The sequence below is a fragment of the Conger conger genome, chromosome 1 (genome assembly GCF_963514075.1).
Source record: "Conger conger chromosome 1, fConCon1.1, whole genome shotgun sequence".
NCBI lineage: Eukaryota > Metazoa > Chordata > Actinopteri > Anguilliformes > Congridae > Conger > Conger conger.
Genome location: NC_083760.1, coordinates 5876171 through 5899335, shown reverse-complemented (window position 1 = coordinate 5899335; position 23165 = coordinate 5876171). Strand labels below are relative to the sequence as shown.

The window sequence follows — 23165 nt, the reverse complement described above, 5'->3', positions numbered from 1 at the left end:
AGGGAGCCACACGGACGTGTGGTTTGTTAGTTCCGTTGTCAGGGGAAACCGCGGTTTGGTTGGCCTTTGCATACAAAGGGCCCGATACACACACACGCACACGCACACACAGACACACCAGCACACATGCACACACACACACACACACACATACACACACACACACACACTCTCACATGCACACACACCAGCACTCACATAGGCACGCACACACACACACACACACACACACACACCAGCACGCACACATACACACACCAGCACGCACACACACACACACACACACACACCAGCACGCCGCTGTCAGAACAGCCTGGAGACCTTCAGCACACAAGCACATTCATACACACACTCACACACTCACATACTCACACTCATGCACACACACGCAGCATGCACACATATACACACACGCAATACATACTGTACACACATATACACACATGCACACACACACACACACATATGCACACATACACCCACAGATACACAGTGCACACACACACACACACACACGCACACACACACACCACGCACACACAGTGCTTTTCTGAACCCACAGCCCACTTGCAGTGCTGTAGCTCCACCCCTTATTTAGTACAGCACATTGTCAGCTTTGTAAAAATAAATCTATTGTTGCATCACATTACATTAGTTTAATTTTTCGTTCCTTGGTGTTTTGATTTAACTTTATTAGTCACAGAGTCTTGAACGCTTGCAGCACTCAACTGCTGATGCACGCTTTCCATTTTCAGATCAAACACAAAAGGGAGTCCAAGTTTATTTATTTTACTTTACCACACATGCAAAAGATTAACCCTTCCATTCCACTTAAAAATGGGAAAATAGTATTAATATTTCATTTAAAAAATAGGCCAGTTCTAAAGAAACGCGTATAATATGTAATGGAATGCTCTTTAATGTCAAAGCAACTACATGGTCACTCTAAGTACTGTGTTTAGACTAACTGTAGTGACCGTCCAATAGAAACTGTGTTCAGACTAACTGCTCTGAACGTCCAATAGAAACTGTGTTTAGACTAACTGTAGTGAACGTCCAATAGAAACTGTGTCTAGACTAATTGCCCCAAATGTCCAATAGAAACTGTGTCTAGACTAGCTGTAGTGAACGTCCACTAGAAACTGTGTTTAGACTAACTGCTCTAAACATCCAATAGAAACTGTGTCTAGACTAGCTGTAGTGAACGTCCAAAAGAAACTGTGCTCACACTAACTCCTTTTATACACATCTCCAGCACTATTGTATCGTATTTTATTTTTCTCGGGGGCGGGGGGGGGGGGGTGGATTCACGCAACACTTGATTACATCTCTACCCCCATGGTGCGCCCCATGTAATACACCCTCATCAGGCTGAGGCTTGATCTGCGATTTTAAAAAGGAGAGGTAATGATCGCGGCTATTTCCGCTGCTGTATTGAGACCGGGCTTATGCCTCCAGGCAGTGGACTGTCTGTGCGCGTTGGATATGATAGCACAGATTCAGTCCTCTGCCATCACTCTGACATATGTCAGATTGCAACTTTAAATGGCTCTGAAATTATAGAGCCGGTGCTTTGGTGATTACGGGAAATTGGGCTCTGATCAATGTTATTTTTCTTTCTGGACGCGCAGCCTTGTTCCACCGCAGTTAGGAAATTTGTGCTTGTAGACCATCGCGTATCCGAGCTTCATAAACCTCGGCTTGACACGAAGGGAGTTATCGATGCACTGCGGACCTTTGTTATAAACATTAGACCAGAATTGGAAAAAATATGAATTCAGAAAACTCGCTGGACTTCATCCGGAAGAGAATATGTGGCGCTCTGACATTTGCAACTAAACATAATGCCTTTCAGGAAATGTGTTTTTGTGTTTTCAGAGCATAAATTACTATGGTATATCCAAGCTTCATAAACTTTGGCTTGACAGGAAGAGAGCTACTGACGTGCTGCATACAAAGAAAACTAACTGGAGTCCGTCCAGACAAAAATGTCTGGTGCGCTGCCATTTGCAACTGAACACACTGTGTCTTTGTATTTTCAAAATGGAGAATTATGTTATATTTTAATCGTGATACTTAAAAAAAAAAAAAAATCCCATCTCTGAATGGAAGTTTTGGTCATGTAGGTGCATGTAACCTGTCTGAATGCAAACTGACCTTGCTTGAGGATTTAGTTTCTGGTGATACAAAAAAAAAAGAAAAAAGAAAGTATTTTACTTCTGAACGTTTTTTTTTTTCCCTCCGTCTGTGAATGGCAGCTTTTGTCCTGTACAGTACGTTCCTGCGACCTGCGTGAATGGCGACTGAACTTGGCGGAGGGTTTCGGGAGAGACGGTGCTTTGAACCCGAACAGACACACTCCCACGGCCGGTCGGGCGCGAATAAAAGGCTTTTATCCGCGGAACTGAGAGCCGGGGCGGTGGACACGCGAGGGTTCGAGACTCCGTCTGTGGAGGGCCCGGTGCGGGGGGAGGGAGGGGGGGGGGGGGTTTACGGGAGCTACGCTACGGGTGAGGAACGGGGAGCGTGGGGGAGGGTTGGGACAGGGCCGGGCGGTCAGGAGAAGAAAGGTAGCTGACATGGAAGAGGAGGTGGAAGTGAGCCGTGGATTTAAGTCCTCCGGAGGAGAGCTAATCGCGTGGCGGCTGGGGGGGAGTGGAGATGAGGTGGGAGGTGGAGGGGGGCACAGTAAATTCAGAGGGGGGAGTGGGGGGGGGGGACAGTTGAAGCCGTTACGCTGGACGGTTGAAGACGCTCCACTCTTCCGTGTCGCTAACTCTCCTCACTCATCACTTCCCCTCCCAGATCCCCCCCCCCCCCCCCCCCCCGATCCTTCCCCTCATGTCCCCCCCTCCCCCACTATTCTCCATTCTGCCTCCCCTGGGTTGTCTAAGCAGGTGTTAGCTGAGATTTCTATTCCAGGGGGTAATTCTGCAGTTTTTTATTTTTTTGGGGGGTTTTTTTCGGGTCCTACAGGCACCAGAGCTGTGAATTATCCTGACGGTGCGAATCTCGGGCTCAGGCTGAAATCTCCCGCTGTTCCACTCTCTGCCCAAAGGGAGTGGAAGATGTCTCCTCCTGCCAGCTCAGCAGCACCGCCCTGCCCCCCTCACCACCCCCTCCACACTGGGCCTCACCACCCCCTCCACACTGGGCCTCACCACCCCCTCCACACTGGCCCCACCACCCCCTCCACACTGGCCAACACCCTCTCCACACTGGGCCTCACCACCCCCTCCACACTGGCCAACACCCCCTCCACACTGGGCCTCACCACCCCCTCCACACTGGGCCTCACCACCCCCTCCACACTGGGCCCCACCACCCCCTCCACACTGGGCCCCACCACCCCCTCCACACTGGCCAACACCCCCTCCACACTGGGCTCACCACCCCCTCCACACTGGCCCCACCACCCCCTCCACACTGGCCCCACCACCCCCTCCACACTGGCCCCACCACCCCCTCCACACTGGGCTCACCACCCCCTCCACACTGGCCAACACCCTCTCCACACTGGGCTCACCACCCCCTCCCCACTGGCCCCACCACCCCCTCCACACTGGCCAACACTCTCTCCACACTGGGCCCCAACACCCCCTCCACACTGGCCCCAACACCCCCTCCACACTGGCCAACACCCTCTCCACACTGGCCCCACCACCCCCTCCCCACTGGCCCCACCACCCCCTCCACACTGGCCAACACCCCCTCCACACTGGCCAACACCCCCTCCACACTGGGCCTCACCACCCCCTCCACACTGGGCCTCACCACCCCCTCCACACTGGCCAACACCCTCTCCACACTGGGCTCACCACCCCCTCCACACTGGCCCCACCACCCCCTCCACACTGGCCCCACCACCCCCTCCACACTGGCCAACACCCTCTCCACACTGGGCTCACCACCCCCTCCACACTGGGCCTCACCACCCCCTCCACACTGGGCCCCACCACCCCCTCCACACTGGGCCCCACCACCCCCTCCACACCGGGCCTCACCACCCCCTCCACACTGGGCCTCACCACCCCCTCCACACCGGGCCCCACCACCCCCTCCACACCGGGCCCTGTCCTCCCACACCCTGCTCTGGGGTCTGGAGGGTCCAGAAGTGCCGCCCGTTTGAGTGGGGCTACAGCTGATTGGGAGGGAGGGCCTATAAGCCATTTAGGTGGAGCTATGGCTGATTGGGAGGAGCTAGGGTCATGTGGGTGTAACTATGGCTTGTTGGGTGGAGCTGGGGTCTTTTGGGTGGAGCTACGGATGGTTGAGAGGAGCTACGGACATTTGGGTGGAGCTCAAGCTGATTGGCCATTTGGGTGGTGCTACCATGGGTTGGGAGGAGCTAGAGCAATGCGGGTGGAGCTTTAGCTGGTTGGGAAGAGCTATGGACATTTGGATGCAGCTGAAGCTAATTGGTTGGAGCAATGGCCATTTGGGTGGAGTCTGAATGGTTTGGAGAGAGCTAGAGGTCTTTGGGTGGAGGTGCCATTTGGAAAGAGTTTGAGCCCTTTTTGGCTGCATCAGGTTTCAAGTGTTGAAATTGTACTTCCCTCTAGTGTCTTTCAGCGCACTTATCCCTGGTTATGGGTATGCACTTTGTTGTACGTCGCTCTGGATGAGAGCGTCCGCCAAATGCCATTAATGTAATGCGTCTTCCGCAGTAATGGCCGATTTCTGTGTTTCATTCTTAATGAAATACTGCAGCATCTCCTCGACGTCCGCAGTGTCTTGTAAACCAGCCCCTGCTGCCGAGTCCCATTGTCACTGGCACCCCTCTCAGAGCTGCCATCCTGAATGCTCTCATTACCACCCTAATTTGGGGCCCGCCTGTAGCGTAGTGGTTAAGGTAAATGACTGGGATACCCAAGGTCGGTGGTTCTAATCCCGGTGTAGCCACAATAAGATCCGCACAGCCGTTGGGCCCTTGAGCAAGGCCCTTAACCCTGCATTGCTCCAGGGGATGATTGTCTCCTGCTTAGTCTAATCAACTGTACGTCGCTCTGGATAAGAGTGTCTGCCAAATGCCAATAATGTAATGTAATCTAATTTGGTACGCCTCCTTCTTCTAATTAGCAGCTGTCGACTCATACATTGATACACTTCTATATATAAAGTGAATTTTGTATATACCTCTGTATATTTGAATCACAGAACAGTACTGGACAATACTGCCTTGCGGTCTCAGGACTTTTTCATGCCTTCCGTTCCCAAGTGCCCGTTCACCATGAGACTAGAGAAAGGGCGTTCACTGCATGTGTTCTGCACCTTCAACCAAGTTGCGAAATGACTTACAGCTTAATGTTTTGATTTCGCTGAACGCTTTTAAACCCACGATGAAGGAACTGGAGGCGAAATCGATAGGATGCCGGTGTTTAAAGAGAATGTTTGATGCGTTGCTTTTACTGCACTTGTTTGTTGTTGGTTGTTTTATATTGTAGTGATAATTCTTTGTTGTACTTTGTTTTGTCTTATTTGCAAAAACGCCCTTTGTCACTGCCTGTCTCGGCCAGGGCTCCCTTGAAACCCCTGGTTAAAATAAAGATTAGATTTCAGTGAGGTGTGCTTTCTTAGGAGTTACCTACAGGACGGTAAATGGTAAAATGGTAAATGGTTGGCATTTATATAGCACCTTTATCCAAAGCGCTGTACAACTGATGCTTCTCATTCACCCATTCATACACACACTCACACACCAACGGTGATTAGCTGCCATGCAAGGTGCTGACCAGCTCATCAGGAGCATTTGGGGGTTAGGTGTCTTGCTCAGGGACACTTCAACACAGCCCGGGCGGGGGATCAAACCAGGAACCCTCCGACTGCCAGATGACTGCTCTTACTGCCTGAGCCATGTCGCCCCCACAGGGGACAGTAGATCTCCAGGAACAGGGTTGGGCAGCCCTGCTCTAGCTGTTGAATGAGGTGTGCTGTGTTAGGTTTGGAGTGAAAACCTACAGGATGGTGGATCTCCAGGAGAAGGGTTAGGAACCACAGACTAAAGAGTTTGCCACATTGCAAGGGCAGGGGGCCCTTGCGAACAGCATATGGAGCTGATCCCCAAAAGAACAAACGCTAAGTTTGTCCCGAAATAATTTGTGAATGTCACCTTTGTCTTAGGAGCCCCATTACCAGGACAGTAGGGGTGTTAGGAACATGGGGTCTCAGGAGAACGAGGCACAGATTAATTTCAGGCAGTGGCTTTCTGGATAAGGGGTAATCACGAAGGAACCATTTTGAATAAAATGTGTGTAATTGGAGCAAGCCCAGCTAAAGATCAAAGGTTTAAAGAACATTTGTGTGTATGTGTGTGCGCGTGTGTGTGTGTGTGTGTGCCCATTTTCTTCTGCTGGCCTGGCAATAGGTGTTAATATCCTCCCACAGTAAGAGTTAAAAATGAAGAAAAAAAAACTATCTCTGCAAACAAAAAGCCCGGCTTTATTATTTTTGGAGTGGGGAGATGGTGACGGCTGTGGGTTTTCTTTCTCTTTTTTTTTAAGTCTTCTTTCTTTCTTCAGCGTGGCTCAGCGGCGTTCCCCTTGAGGCGAGGGCTCTCGCAGCGCTCTGGGAGTTCCGGAATACTCCGGGGATTCTAATGGGAACGGGAACGCCGGCGGGAACGTCTCCGGCGGGCCGCGTTTCGGCCGGCGTGGAAAAAAACAGTGAACGCTTTGTTTTTCGGCGGTCCGAGGCTGTCCCACACCCCCCCCGCCCCCCCGCCCCAACATCGCTGTTTGAGCCTTCCCTCAGATAAACCGCCCCCCCCCCAGGGTCCTCTGTTTGGATTGGCAGAGTTTGCGGCCTTTGAGGGACATGGGGGGGGGGGGGGGGGGGTTCCTGACCGTGGCGGTTGATCGGAGCTTCTCGCTATTGGGGTTTTCCTTCCCCCCCCCAACAGGCTGTGTGTGTCTTTATCACAGCCAGAGAGTGGTAGCATTAGTTAGAATACAGTTTATTAATGAACGAACGATAAAGCCTTTTTATCTGCGCGCGTGAAGCTTTAAGAACCGCACTGTAATAACCACACTGTGGCGATAACTACACTGTACGACAATAATTGCAAACTTTACAAAACATAATTTCCGCGGTGTAAGTAGATGACCAGGCGCCGGACGGGTGCTAAGTGTTTTAGTAACGACAGTCTCAGTCATTTTCAGTTTTCATAATAGTTTCGGAATTATTTTTAATTTTGGGAATACCGGGGCCTCGCACAAGTCTTAAGTAGTCGAAAGGAACGCAATTACAAAATGGAAATGAAACAGAAAATTAAGAAGTAGAGGGGTTCTGCCTGCCGACAAACTCAATCAACCCTATCTCTGTATCCAACTGTTCGCAGTCGCTGTGGCAGTTGCAAAAAATAATTATTAAAGCGCTAATATTTTTTCAGCGAAATTGCACGATTATCTAATGCATTTTTTATTCGCCCGTTTCTTTGCATAATTGAAAGAAAAAAAAAACCGGGTGGTAAAATGGATGCTAGAACCTGGATTACATCCGCAGCGTTTACGGTTACTGAGGGACTGACGCACGTGTGTACAGATGGATTGCGAAGCGCGTTGTACAGTAGGCCAGTGGGGCTTGCGGGACAGCCGGATGTGTTGTTGTGTGGTTTATGGGATGGAAGTAACAGTTTAACTAGCTTATCGATTTCCGCACGCTAAGGGGGATTAGGCATCGGTCCAAGAGTGTTAAAAAAAGGAGTGGAGGGAGCGGGGGCGGGGCGGGTGGGGAACTTAGAGAGGGGGGCCCCAGGGGCAACATTTTGGCTCTGTTTCTGCGCGGAGCGCGGCGTTCGACGTTGAAGATCTGTGCCAAGCTGCCGAGGCGCGGCTACAACCGAAGACGCCGCCTCTCTGAGCTGCAGTATCGACCGGCGTGCCAGGAGGGAGTCGGACGGGTGGGAAAGGGGGAAAAACGCCGTGTTCGGTACACACGCTAACGCACCCCCGTTACTGTTGGGCTTTGGCAACCACTCATGGAGCTAGTCCCGCTTCTAACTGCGCGACTGACAGGGTGCAGGAACCTCCTCCGGAGGGAGGAAAACACAACCGGCATTTTGTTATAATTACAATGACTTATTTAATTTCACGTGGCAGTTATTATTTTCTCTAAGGGGCGCGAGTGGGTAGGTTTTGAAATGAATGAGTAAAATATATCGTAACGTTATTTCCCTGCTGAATTATCCAGGTCGTAGGAAAGCATCTGTTTCTTACATCTGGGCATCCTGAGATGTTGGCTCCGGCATGTTTGTGTTCCTACAACTGGGACTGCACAACAGGCTTCAAACAGATTTTTCAGCGCGGAAATCTGCCCGACTATGCAAGCCACATAAAAAGAGCGCTAAACTGCGTTCTGCAGTATTTACACACACACTCATGCATACACACACGCACACATAAACAAACAAACATACACATACACAAACACACACAGGTTTTCCCAAAAATCTAAGGTTACAGCGAGCATATTAAAGTTTTATGTTCAGCTTTGTGGGGACCTGCATTTTTGACCCCAATCCTCGAAGTCCCCATTTTATTAGTGTACAGTCAGTTCAGTGTCCCCATTAAAATTGTAAAATACACACACACACACACACACACACACACCCAAACTTTTCTCCTGCACGGAGCCTCTCTCCACAGCCGTTAGCAGGGCTTTAGCGTATGTGGTTATTATAGGTATCGCTGTAGCATGTTAGCAGGGCTGTAGCATCCACACCAGTGATAGGCAATGCTTCAGCAGGTTACTGGTGCTGTAGCATCCACACCAGTGATAGGCAATGCTTCAGCAGGTTACTAGTGCTGTAGCATCCACACCAATGATAGGCAGTACTTTAGCGGGCTAGCAGTGCTGTAGCATCCACACCAGTGATAGGCAGTGCTTTAGCAGGTTACTGGTGTTGTAGCATCCACACCAGTGATAGGCAGTGCTTTAGCAGGTTACTGGTGCTGTAGCATCCACACCAGTGATAGGCAGTGCTTTAGCGGGTTAGCAGTGCTGTAGCATCCACACCAGTGATAGGCAGTGCTTTAGCGGGTTAGCAGTGCTGTAGCATCCACACCAGTGATAGGCAGTGCTTTAGCGGGTTAGCGGGGGTCTAGCATGTATGTCTGCGATAGGCGGGAGGGAGCTGGGTGTCAGCAGAAGGGCCCAGGCGCGTGGGGGGGGGGGGGTGGTTGAACAGGAGAGGGGCCCAGGCTCGTGGGGGGGGTTGAACAGGAGAGGGGCCGGGCAGAGTTAATGGGATCAGGTGGAGAAGAAAGGGGGATGTATCTGCCGGTTAATGTTTAATCCCCTCTCTGCCCCGGGGCCCCCACCACCTGATAATCCCGGGGCCAGCACGCCTGCCCCCCCCCCCCCCCCCTCTCCCCATCGCCAAGGTGTCCCAGGGACAGAGTGTCTGTAAATATTTAATTGGCTGCGGCAGGCGGGTGTTAATTATGCGAGATGCTCGCGCCCCGTTCCCTCCTCCCCTGCCCTCCTTCCTCTCTTCCCCCTCTCCTCCGTTCTCCTCTTCCCTCCCTTCTTTCCACATCACTCCCTTCCTCCTCCTTCGCTCCTTTCTCTCATCTCTCTCCTCCGTTTCTCTCCATCACGTCATCCATTTCTCTCTCCTTTCGCCCGCTTGGTTCTTCCCCTCTCCCTCTCTCCTTCTCTTATCCCTCTGTTTTTCTTTCCGTTCTCTCTAACCCCTCTTTCTCTCCCCCTTCTCTCTGTCTCTCTGCCACGTTGTGCTTTTGCCCTCCCTCCCTATCCCTCTCTATCTCCCTCTATCTGCCTCCCTCTCTCCCTCTCTCAGCCTCTCTCCCTCCCTCTCTCTCTCTCCCTCTCTCCACCTCTCTCCCTCCCTCTCTCTCCCTCTCTCCCTCTCTCTTGCCCTCTCTCAGCCTCTCTCCTTCCCTCTCTCTCTCTCTCTCCCTCTCTCCACCTCTCTCCCTCTCTCAGCCTCCCTCCCTCCCTCTCTCCCTCCCTCTCTCTCTCTCTCCCTCTCTCCGGCTCTCTTCCCTGTCCTTACACATCAGCGGACGGATAATTGTCGCGATCCGTTCTTCCTCCCCCCCCCTTCATCGGACTGCCGCGTCCCCTGTAATGATTTATGTTTATTTGATGGTCAAGGGCGCCGGGCCCAAAGACGCACAGCGACAGGGGGCCCAAAGACGCACAGCGACAGGGGGGAGGAGCAGCCCTGTAGGTGGGGGGGCGGGAGAGGGGGGGCCACAGCGTTGCAGCCCAATAGGGCCTGTAGTTAAACAACAACGGGCCCGGGAGCGACTTCAATTACAAGCGAGAGCCTGGAAAAGAGAGGAAACGGGACTTCACAGGAATGTCACCACGGGGCCGGCAAAATGGCCCCGAGCATCGCGCGGAGAGTCAGAAAGGAAAGCTTTATCCGAACGCATAATGCGCCATTCACTGGGACCGCCTGGGTCAGGGAGGGCCGGGGTGTGGGCCGGCGGGAGAGAGGAGCCTTGTGTCGGGGCATAGGACGGGGTCCAAGGTCAGCCGCTCCGGAGGGCACGGGTAACGGACCCGGAGGCAGAGGGGAGCCACCCAATCCCAACACAGCTGGGAAGGATTCGGGAATGAGCACGGAAGGAATGTCGGGGTGCGTGCGGAATCGGCGTATGGAATCGTTTTTTGGGGAAAAAGGGCCTTTCAGTGTTCCTGCCAGTGCCACGGGGACCACCCTCAAAATGATCTTTCATCCCGAGATGGCGTTCCGTGAGCGATCCGCGCTTCCGGAAGCTTCTGTCGACTCGTGAGTCACGCCGCGCGGGAGCGCTGAGACCACGCTGTGCGTGGCCCGCGGCGGGGAGTGTTTAAAATAAAATTTCAAACACGTTTCAAACGCATCGAAATCAGCACACGCGAAGCGCGTGGGCACGCATTTGAAGTCTGAATTTGCATTTGCATTTGCATTTGAGCGCCCCGCACGCCTCACAAGCTGGTCCCCCGCTGCTCTCCGCGTTGGGTTCAAACCTCCACCTGCGAAGCAGCCAGCGCCTCAAGTTATTCCATTGCTCATTTTAAGGTTTTTTGGAGCGTTGTATTGTTGTGGCGAAAAAACACAAACACAACCCCTGTTCCTGGATCTACTGTTTTCGCTCCATACCCTAACAAATCACGCTTCATTCGAGAGCTCGAGATCTCGTTGAGCTGCTAATTAGGAGAACCAGGTGTGCCAAATTAGGGTAGAAATAAAAAGCTAAAAACCTGCGGGGAAAGCTGAGTGTGAAGCCTCACATCGCGATAATGGGGTAGAATTTGAAATGGGTGACAATTTGATCGCACCTGATCTTTAAACTGATTGGTTATCGCGCCGTGTTCCCTGCCTCTCCTCGCCAGCCTTCCCAGCATGCCTTGCGGACGCGAGGAATTGGCTCTCGTTGAAAATGATCGGGGGGGGGGGGGATGGGCGATGTCATTGGCCGAGAAATTGGCTTCTTGTCGGAGGATTCACCCTTCAAGCTTCCGCTCCCTCCCCCCCTCTCTCTCCCTCCTTCCCTCCCTCCCTCCCTTCCTCCCTCTGTTTCAGCCCCCCTCTCATTAATGCTGAAGGGTGGCGGATGTGCGCTGTCACTGGAGCAGGTGTTACCATGCCTCCCCCCCCCCCCCCCCCACCGCCCGCCATCCAGGGGGGGGGGGCGGAGGAGAACAGACACCTCCACACTTTCCGAGGGGAGGAGAGGGAAGGGTTCTCTGAGCCGTACGTCAAACACACCCGCATCGCCCCCTCCGCCACCGACCTCACGGGCGGTGTGGAAAAGCCTCCGTTCATTCCTTTATTGAGCGAAATACGTCAGGTACACCTGCCCCCCCCCCGGGAGGTCGCTGCGCCTCACGCCTCGCTCCCCTCCCACCGCGGGACGGGGGTGACGGTGGGGAGAGAGGGGGGCTGAACGTCAGCCCGGGCTCGGCTGAGGTGCGAGGCCGGGAATAGAATTAGGAGGGTGAGAACTGAGGTGTGAAAATGGGAATTGGAAGAGGGAATAGGGAATAGATCCCTCCGAATCGTAACCTTCGGTGTCGTTTTTTTTTGGGGGCGCCGGTGGGGGGGAGGGGGGGGCCTTGTGCATATATCACACTCGCGCGGGGGGGGGGGGGGCGTCGTCGGCTGTTCCCCGTTCCCCGTTCCCGCGACGGTGAAGATAAAACAGGGCAACGCGCAGGAGAAACACAGCGAACGATGAGTAAGAATGTAAAAAAGCTGCCACTCGCGCGCACGGTGCGCCGGGCGGAGATCCTCCAGGCATTGGCTGGCAATCGACACCTGCCTGTTTCCGGAGGGGCTCCGCAGACAGTTGCGGCCGATGAGGGAGATGATGACATCGTTGGGAATTAAGCTCGGCGTCGGCGCTCGAACCCGACGGGAAAAGGCTGTTAATGTGCGTCCGTTACGCTGCGAAAGAAAACCCGTGGACACGTTAATACGTCGCAGAACAGTGCTCTGCATTATATCCAAAACTGCAGGCATTGCTCCGAGCAATGCAAGTGCATTATGGGAAACAGAGCGGAATTCAACCATGGGTTACGTAGTGGTGTAGTAGTGAGCACTGCAATGGGGCGACATGGCTCAGGCGGTAAGAGCAGTCGTCTCATTGGCTCAGGCGGTAAGAGCAGTAAGAGCAGTCGTCTCATTGGCTCAGGCAGTAAGAGCAGTCGTCTCATTGGCTCAAGCGGTAAGAGCAGTAAGAGCAGTCGTCTCATTGGCTCAGGCAGTAAGAGCAGTCATCTCATTGGCTCAGGCAGTAAGAGCAGTAAGAGCAGTGGTCTCATTGGCTCAGGTGGTAAGAGCAGTCGTCTGGCAGTCGGAGGGTTGCAGGTTTGATCCCCCGACCGGGCTGTGTTGAAGTGTCCAGGGAGAGAGGGAGAGCAACACACCTAACCCCCAAATGCTCCTGACGAGCTGGTCGGCGCCTTGCATGGCAGCCAATCGCCGTCGGTGTGTGAGTGTGTGTATGAATGGGTGAATGAGAAGCATCAATTGTACAGCGCTTTGGATAAAGGCGCTATATAAATGCCAACCATTTATCATTTCTTGCCTCACCAGAAGGAGGTTCTGGGTTTGAAGCCGGCCAGGTCCTCTCTGTGTGGGGCTTGTGGGGAGTCCCCGTGTCGGCGTGGGTCTACTCCGGGTTCTCCGGGTTCTCCGGGTTCTCCGGTTTCCTCCCACACTCAAAGACATTCATGTCAGGCCAGGTTGCCCTTCACCAAGGCACCGGCCTCAGAACTGGAGCTGGTCTCTGGCTGCTGCACTGCTCCTAAGCAATAAGGATGAATCAACTGTAGAGGACAAATTAAAAATGATTTGTCGTTTAGCTTTCTTTGAAGGGCATTGTCCAAAATATTATCGAATATGTGTCCTTGTGTCGCACGTGTAGATGCAGACCTTCTGCAAATCACGAGGCCTAAATTTCGAATGCGCAAATTTATGAAACAATGGAAGTATCATAAAATGCTGAGATTACATGGCACCCCTTATATTTTATTCATAGACGTAGACTTCATTTCAATTTATTTTAAGGCTAAAACTGTAATGTAATGTATTTGCGGCCACTGCCCAGAGATAAAATTTCCTGGTTTTATGAGATTCAAATCTTATGAAAGCACTTGGAAGTGGGCACAAAATAAAGAACATCATTGCTGGAGATTAATTTCAGTCAGCGCGGCCGAGATGTTGCCTTTCAAGGTTTTAAGACCTGAAGCGCTCCTGATTGCGGGGATTAGACCATTTAAAAGATTGTTAAGGCTGTGAGGTTTATGGATCGTCGTTGCAGAACTTTTCTGCTCTCGTTGGCCGATGTTTTATTTAACGATTTGGCACCGAGCCGAGCTGTGATTCAATTTACTTGAAGGTGCGCTGTAATATAAATATTTTTGAATATATTTCAAAAGGGCTGTTATAATATGTGACTCTGAACCAATTAGACGCCGAAAGGCCAATTAATCAATCACTTCAAATAGTGTAAAATTCCGGAGGAGCCTTTGTTGCGAATGCTACGTAGCATTGATCTCTGTAATGAAAAAATTAAATAAAATAAAAAATTAGTTGTATATTAAGCTGTGCACCGTGTATAACTGAGACACTAATATATGCTCATTGGCCATTTTATCACATTTAAGTTTAAGTCACTTTATTGACCCTGTGGGGTAATTTGTCCTCTGAATTTGACCCATCCTAGTTCCTTAGGGGCAGTGGGCAGCCACAGTGCAGCGCCCGGGGACCAGCTCCAGTTCTGAGGCCAGTGCCTTGGTCAAGGGCAACGGCAGGAGTGTACCTAACCTGACATGCATGACTTGTAATAGGTGCATCTGTTCGTTAATGCGAATACCCTGCTCCTCCAAACAGTGAAACACGTGGCTGCAAGAATGGAGACATTTCTGAGGAGGTCTAGTTGTTGTTCGACCAAACCTTAGGATGGGCAAGCCTCGTGATCTAAGTGACGTTGACCATGTATTCCCTAGATGTGCTGTGTTCCAGCATCTAAGCAGCTGCCTTCCTGACATTTTCATGTGTTAACCTTACGGAGAATGTTGACATAAACAAAAACAAAAAAACATGCGGTGAGCAGCAGTTCTGAGGGAGAGAAACACCTAATTAATTCCAGAGGTCAGAGGAGAACGGGCAGGCTCGTTCGACCCGAGAGAAAGGCCACGAATATGCAAATAGCAGCTGTGCTCGACAGTGCCGTGCAGAAGAGCATCTCTGAACACGCGACGCGTAGAACCGTGAAGAGGACGGGCTCAGGCAGTGTGGCGGGTTTCTGTCGGCTAAGAACAGGAAGATGAGGCTACAGCGGGCGTGCGATCGGCAAAAAATGTCCGACTGAAGACCGGAAAAAATGTTGTCTGTGTAACGAGTTAGAGATAGGCCCGAGTCTGAGGTGGGACTTCAACCCCGGCCTCTCACTCGGCCAAAGATTTTCGATAGACGAACGCATTTGCATTACATTATTGGCATTTGGCAGACGCTCTTATCCAGAGCGACGTACAGTTGATTAGACTAAGCAGGAGACAATCCTCCCCTGGAGCAATGCAGGGTTAAGGGCCTTGCTCAAGGGCTCAACGACTGTGCGGATCTTATTGTGGCCACACCGGGATTAGAACCACCGACCTTGCGCGTCCCAGTCATTTAACCTTAACCACTATGCTACAGGCCGCGTTACCTGTCGGCTAAAGACGAAATCACCCCTGGTCCGAGGTCAACGGCGTATTATTTGAATTTTGACAGTTACGCCATCGAGGAGCGTTGCCAGTTACCCCCGCTACGCCTGTCGTGACGAATTCCGATTTCCGCCGTACCATGCAGATAGTCCGGTCAGGATCCCGCGTGAACCGCATGAATCACGGATCTGTCCCGCCTCGCTGTGTCAACATCGCGGGCTGGCGGTGGTGGCGACGGCGGTGGTGTCACAGTGTTCTTGGCACACATCAATCCCCTTAACACCGAATGAGTGTCATTTGAATTCCACAGCGCGCACGTTATCCAATCCCTTTACGGCCGCAGATCTATGCTTTCGCAAATAGACACCTCTGGCGGGATAATGCGCCATGTCGCGCGGCATCCATCATCTCCGGCGGCTTCCGCGCGGACAGGACCACGTCTCCAGCTCACCGCAGTGGCCCGCACCGGCCCCGGATCTCCGTCAGATAGCGCAGCAGCGCAGGGGCCGAGCTGGAAAAGGCAGGTTCTCAGCATAAACGCGCGGCTGGAAATCTGCAAGAACCGCGTGATGCTATCGAGTCAGCACGGAAAAAGAAAAAAACAATCCCGAAGGAATGTTTCGAGCACCTTGCTGAATCGACCGCGTGAAGAATGCAGGCTGTTCTGGCAGACGCGTACGCCTGGCCAATGAAGTGGTCAGTAAGTACAGGCCTACTTTACGAGCCGTTTCTGTGAGGCTTTGGTTGTCTGTCACTTACTGACGTGACTGACACAAACAATATAACACGTTTCTGTTGTCATTGTGCTGTACTTATTATAAATACGTACTATGTCACTGTTTTCGGTGTCCTTTAATTTTTATTCGGCGAGTGTTTAACTCGGGCGAAACCCCAGCGTGATCCTGAACCACTCTCTGCGACGGCAGTTCAGAGACGTGGGTCGTGGTCCCTCTCTGTCTGCGTGTATCGGCGGAACTGAAGCGGATTATCTTGACTGCGATGCTTCAGACGGCGATGACGAATCTTAGCATAATGTGGGCTATTCTCAGGCCCGCGCTCTTCCCCGGCTCCGCTCAGTTCCTGTCCTCCGCTCACGACAGGGGCACGGAGCTTACACCCCCCGGGCTAAAAACGGAAACCACCTCCGTCTAATCACTATAATTACACAGTCACATTGTCGACCATGTTTGTGCTCTACGCAAATGGGGGGCCGGGGGGGGGGGGGGGGGGGACTTAATTTAGTTGCGCCGGTGCAATTAAACGGATACTTCAGAAAAACTCATCTTCCAGTGTTTATTTATTTATTTATTCATTTATTTATTTGCTTACGACACCATGACGCGAGTCCTAACGTCTGCGCGCTTCATTAAGCTCCCCGGATCGGCCGGCGCTTCGGTTAAGGGTTCCACTCGAATCTCGTCTTCGTTTTTAAGAAGGGGCGCACGGTCCTCCACCGCTGGCCGCGGCGGCACTCCACGCTCAGCGCTTCCCGAGCCCCTCACAGTCGCCACACGGCGGGCTGCGCGCGTTTAACGGCGAACCTCCGGGCGCGTCTTAACTTTCGGCGAGATCGCTTTTTCGCGACGACTCCGCGACTGGTGATTTTCATCTGCTCCCGCCCCCCCGCGGGAGAACGGGAAACCGCCGCGCCGGTACGTTTGAAACGCGACCCGATAAAGCCGCGGCGAAGGTTTTGCGGTGTGACGCTAGGCTAGCGCTCGCCGGGAATGACGGCGGAAGGGCCCGGACCCTGCCGGGGATTAGCGGCCTGGCTCAGGCGGCCTGGCTCAGCGCTGAAACATTTCACACGGGTAGAACTGCGCTCCCCCCCCTCCCCTTGTCCTCGGGGGGGGGGGGGGGGGTCACCGGGCTACCGGGAGATTCGGCATAAAAAAGATTTACGGAACAAATATAAGCAAGCGGGCGCAAACGCGCGCATATTGTTCCCCCTGCCTCGCCCCGCCCCGCCCGCTTCTCTCTGTTGGCTGGAGAACGGGTGATGTGGAGGCTGCAGTGCACTACGCGCACGCGGCACGTTCGGGTCCCCCTGCGTGTCTGTATTTACGATTCGATTTCGGCGCGTCAGAGACGCATGCGTGTGATGAAGTGGAGGGCGGGGAGCGGGAGGGGGGCGAGGGGAGGGAGGGGGGGGGGCGAGGGGGGGAGCGGGAGAGCCGTTCGGAGTCCGCGCGCGTCCCGCTCCCGTTGCCGACGACGACGACGCCCTCCCTTCATTTCACGGTCCAGCAGCGCCTGGTGAATCCTCCTCCCCCGGCTCATTATCAGCGCCGTTCAGCCAGCGCGTTCCGGCTCATTCCGGGGGGGAAATCATTATTCAAATATACCGGGGGGTCAGCGCAGATGGCTCGTTGCTTTGTTTGGGTGTTTATGCACCCCACCCCACCCCCCCCCCTCTTCACACACAAACAAATAAGTATACGGCACAGACAAATCGTTTTCTGACCGCGGTCGACGGGGGGGCGGGGGGGTTATCATCCATCGAGTCGCCCAGAGAGCCGCTGAAGATGTGAACAAACTTTCAGTTTTTTTCCTCTTAATAACCCCCCCCCCCCAAACTTACTCTGTTCTGTTTCTTCTTCTTCTCTTGTCTCGGCCAGGGTTGAGCGCACACGGCGCGGAGTTCGCCTACCTGCCCGACAATATCACAGTGATCGAGGGAGAGAGCGTTATTCTGAGGTAAGCCTTTTGAAGTCGCACCTGCGCCCCCCGCTGCGCTCATTCCTCTACCCCTGCGAGGCTGCGTTTCAAGTCCCCCCTCCTCGCCTCTCTCGCTCTCTCTCTCTCTCTTACATAACATATTTTTTTTGTTTACCCCCCTTTGCCAGGAACAGCGCCTCGCGATAGGCGAGTCACTTAACCCGCGCTCTGTACAGTGGCTGAGGTGTGCCTTCTTAAAACAACACCTGTCACTGTCTCCCAAATAACACGTCCCTTAAACTGATGCCCGAGAAAGTCTCCTCTGGTTCCCTGCCGGCTTATTCCCCTGGGTTTCGCCTTCTTGAGGCTCCATCCTGTTGTCTAGTGGATCTCATTTACAACCAGCGCCGTCCTCATCTGCATTAGCTGTTCAGTAGGGGCATCTAGTGGCGGCCGCTGGTACTACAGGAAACCCGATAGCACGGTGTGCTGATTGGGAAAGTCAGCGTTGCTTATAAAATGAGCTTGCCCGCTGGCTAAAGGATGGGTATCAGCCACATTCAGTTTACGTGACCTATCCCAAACCTAAATGGGCAATTTGCCAGGAAATTAACCAATAATGACCTCTATTAAGTGTTTTATAGCCTGGGAAATTTGCATTGTTTTTTTTTGTTTTGTTTTGTTTTTGTGTTTTTTGTTTTAATGGCTACTGGGTATTCATTTAGTCCTGGCAAAACATTTTAATTATTTTCAATTTATCAATATGCAAGTGTCTTGGATAACAAAAACAATGAAAATATGTTCAAAAGTATTGTGAAGAATATTTTTATTGAATGTCCCTTGTCGAGTAGGTTTCAGAATAGCATAGTAAACACTCAGTGAGCACTTTATTAGGTAGACCTGTACACCAGCTTGTCAATGCAAATATTTCATCAGCCAATCATGTGGCAGCAACTAAATGCATAAAGGCATGCAGACATGGTCAAGAGGTTCAGCTGTTTTTCAGACCAAATGTCAGAATTGGGAAGAAATGTGTCAGGATTGTTGGTGCCAGACAGGTTGGTTTGAATATCTCAGAAACTTCTGATGTCCTGGGATTTTCATGCACAGCTCTAGAGTTTGCAGAGAATGGTGTGAAAAACCAAAAACATCCAGTGAGCAGCAGTTCTGCGGGCAGAAATGCTTTGTTAATGAGAGAGGTCAGAGGAGAAGGGCCAGACTGGTCAAAGCTGACAGGAAGGTGACAGTAATGCAAATAACCACACATCACAACAGTGGTATGCAGAAGAGCATCTCTGACCACACACAACGTGTCAAACCCCTAAGTGGATAGGCTACAGCAGCAGAAGACCAATAAGTGTAAAAAAATAAGTCTAATAAATACCTAATAAAGTGCTCACTGAGTGTATGGTTATTGAGATGAAGACCAGAGACTCATATCTCCTACAAAGGCATTTTTTGGCTCATCTCCGTAGAGGAACACTTTTCAGTTCTTTATGGAGCCCGCTATCATAGATGTGAAGTGTGAAAGATCTCCTCACAAAGAACCATTGAACTTGATAGGGTTCTTCTATGGAATAAAAGGGTTCCCTTTGAAACCATTTTTTCTGAGAGTTTACGGGACACAAACATGGGACTGTAGGAACCGTACTATGTGGGAGTCCCCTAATCTAGTGACACTTCTTTCTCACCTGTCTCTGTCTTTCGCCCCTCGTTGTATTTTGCACTTTAATCAAGGACTTTCGAATTTGTATTTGTCTCGGTACTGTCGTTCCTGACCTTGTTACTTACAGACTTGGCCTGTCTACCCTGTCTCCTAGACGTATGTTAATGGCTTTACTACCGATCATACGTATGTGAATTGTACATTATCTGACCTGTTCTGTAGTTTGTTCCATGACCTTGATATGCCCTTATTTTGCAAGTCGCTTTGGATAACTGCATCTGCTAAATAAAATGCAATGTAATGAGAGTGAAAGTCTGGCGTGTCTCTGATACCCAGCCTAGCCTAACCTCCACCCACCCCCCCCCCCCCCACGCACACACACACACGCGCACGCTCTCTCGTTCTCCGCTCAGGTGTAAGATCGACGGCGACGTCACCCACAAAGCCTGGCTCAACCGCTCCAACATCCTGTTCACCGGGCGGGACAAGTGGTCCCTGGACCCGCGAGTGCTGCTGGTCAACAGCAACGACAGCGACTTCTCCATCCAGATCGAGAGGGTGGCGGTGAGCGACGAGGGCCCCTACACCTGCAGTTTCCAGGCCCGCAACCAGCCACGCACCTCCCACGTCTACCTGATCGTACAGGGTGAGGCCTGGCACAAAATGGCGGAGGGGGAAGTCAGGGGTTTGTTGTGTGTGTTGTCCTTTCCCGCCGTGTCGAATTTTCCTCCGTGGCACACGGGGCAGACCTGGGTGAGCTGCGTCATTGTTTTGGATTCGAATGCTTCTTCTACGCTTTACTGAGCTCGTCTGGTGTATTGGGAACCTATGAAAACACTTTCAGAAAGCGCAAACCCTGCCCTCTGGTCCTCTTGGTTGGCTCAGTTGCACCAGGCGGGATCAATCAGGCAGCGTAAAGTATTTCAATACAAAACAATTACGTGTTTGTCCCAGGTCTGCACACAGATAAGTTTGAAATTGCTGCTCATGTCATTTACTGTATATTGTTTGTTGGTCGTATGAACGGAGCAATAGCTCCATTACATTACATTACCATTCCAATGTTAGCTTACAGTGTGTATTCAGCTAAAGTCCAGGGAATAGTGAGGATTTCATTTTTGCCTGCTACAGAATTATGTTAGGCTGGCGAATAGTGACGTAGTTGTGGCAGGATTTTAAAAACCTACCGGGAGTTCAGTCAACAACTGTATATGCAAACAAAAAACCATTGTCATAGGCACTGCAGATACAGCGGGGTTACTTAAGGTAAAAATGAAAATGCTGATATTTGTGTAAGGATAGGAAAAGGATAGCAAATTATGACAGGAGTTTTGTTCAGCACTGGCAAAATCCCATAAACAATACAGAGAACAGCATGTACGGTGGGAAAAGAAGGAAAGAAATTACACTGTTCTAGGTCTCTTGCCTTCTTCTACATGCTGACTCTTGTGGATAGAGACAGACAGACTGAGAGAGACTCCGGGTTTGAGCACCATGGTCTCGCACCGATTTTTCACGCCCTGGCAATCAATTCACATAGTATACTTAATCCTGGATGAGCGCCATCCCACGATGACATTCTGCAATAGCTAGGAGGAATATAATAGATATAAAATACAAACAGATATATTAGGTAGGAGAGGTATTTACCCATAATTCATGGGCAAATGGCCAAAAGGGTGCATGCGCGTGTATATGTGAGTGTGTGCGGACTGCACATTATAAGAACACAGGAACCTTCCGTATTAAAAGGAATGGCACTGTAATATTCACACACCCATCATTAGCGGGACCTGAGCGCAATGAGACCGCGTTTCCCGCGTAGAGTAACGCGGTGTTTAACGCGGCCGGTCGGACCGCGTTTCCCGCGTAGAGTAACGCGGTGTTTAACGCGGGTCGGACCGTGTTTCCCCCGTAGAGTAACGTGGTGTTTAACGCGGCCGGTCGGACCGTGTTTCCCCCGTAGAGTAACGCGGTGTTTAACGCGGCAGGTCGGACCGCGTTCCCCGCGTAGAGTAACGCGGTGTTTAACGCGGTGTTTAACGCGGGTCGGACCGTGTTTCCCGCGTAGAGTAACGCGGTGTTTAACGCGGTGTTTAACGCGGGTCGGACCGTGTTTCCCGCGTAGAGTAACGCGGTGTTTAACGCGGGTCGGACCGTGTTTCCCGCGGTGTTTATCGCGGTGTTTAGCGCGGGTCGGACCGTGTTTCCCGCGTAGAGTAACGCGGTGTTTAACGCGGCCGGTCGGACCGCGTTTCCCGCGTAGAGTAACGCGATGTTTAACGCTGTGTTTAACGCGGGTCGGACCGTGTTTCCCGCGTAGAGTAACGCGGTGTTTAACGCGGGTCGGACCGTGTTTCAGGGGGGCGGCTGCAGAGATCCTATCTCCCCCATCCTCCGCCGTCCCCCAAATTCAATCTTTTACGCACTGTCACACAAAAAAGATTAAACCCCCAAGTCACACTCATAAACAGAAATGGGCACGCCGAATGTTCCAACTTTGCATTGTTATAGAGTCTCCGGCGTGAGACTGAGCGAATTAGCCTTTTTTCTTTTTTTTTTGGGGGGGGGGAAACTTTGCAGAAAGAAAAAAAAATCTATAAGACAAAGCCCTCCCCTCTCCTCCTCCCCCACAAAAAAAAAAGAACATTTTATAATTACATTCGAGTACATTTTTGCCTTGCTATTCAATTGTAGGGTTGCTCCAGCAGCAGAATGTAAAAGAACAGGGGGAGGCATAAATTTCGTTGGTCGATGGAGCCCATTACATCAACGGCAAGCAAAGAAGAAAAAAAAAGAAAAAAAAACCTCCGGCCCATGCCAACATCCCTTATCGTTAATGTATTTAAAACCATTTTAAACGTGCGACACATTAGTTTGAGTTTCCCCGTAACTCTCCGGTCCAGGGGTTTGTTTTACGAGCGCTGGTTTTTTTCCGCAGTTCCCGCGAGGATCGTGAACATCTCGCAGGACGTGTCGGTGAACGAGGGCGGCAACGTCAACCTCTTCTGCCTCGCCATTGGCCGGCCGGAACCGTCCATCACCTGGAAGAACGCCAAATGTGAGAGAACGCCGCTGTCGCCCGCACACGCCGTCCTGGGCACCTCCCTCGCGCTCCCCGAACAATGCTGTCGGTCCGGGGGAGCGCGGGACAGCCATGTTTACGATCGTGACTCTCACTCATTTTGCTGTGTCTTGATTTTTTTGATATGTAACCTTTATTTATACAGGGCAGGTTGACAGGGCGGGCTGTAGCGTAGTGGTTAAGGTGCATGACTGGGTCCCGCAAGGTCGGTGGTTTGATCCCCGGTGTCGCCACAATAAGATCCGCACAGCCGTTGGACCCTTGAGCAAGGCCCTTAACCCTGCATTGCTCCAGGGGACGAGGATTGTCTCCTGCTTAGTCTAATCAACTGTACGTCGCTCTGGATAATCAACATGGCTCAGGCAGTAAGAGCAGTCGTCTGGCAGTCAGAGGGTTGCCGGTTCGATCCCCCGCCCGGGCTGTGTCGAAGCGTCCCTGAGCAAGACACCTGGCCCCCAGATGCTCCTGACGAGCTGGTCGGGGCCTTGCATGGCAGCCAATCGCTGTCGGTGTGTGTGTATGAATGGGTGAATGGAGAAGCATCAGTTGTACAGCGCTTTGGATAAAGGCGCTATATAAATGCCTGCCATT

At 51.9% G+C, this 23165-nt stretch overlaps 1 protein-coding gene across 1 annotated transcript in view; it reads left to right on the top strand.

The window, feature by feature from the left end:
* Nucleotides 1–23165, top strand: part of iglon5 (IgLON family member 5) — a 157415-nt gene that overhangs the window by 111918 nt on the left and 22332 nt on the right. The window contains exons 2-4 of the mRNA XM_061254625.1: nt 17784–17862; nt 19903–20135; nt 22431–22550. Of these exons, the coding sequence (XP_061110609.1) occupies nt 17784–17862; nt 19903–20135; nt 22431–22550 (432 nt within the window). The remainder of the gene's footprint in view (nt 1–17783; nt 17863–19902; nt 20136–22430; nt 22551–23165) is intronic.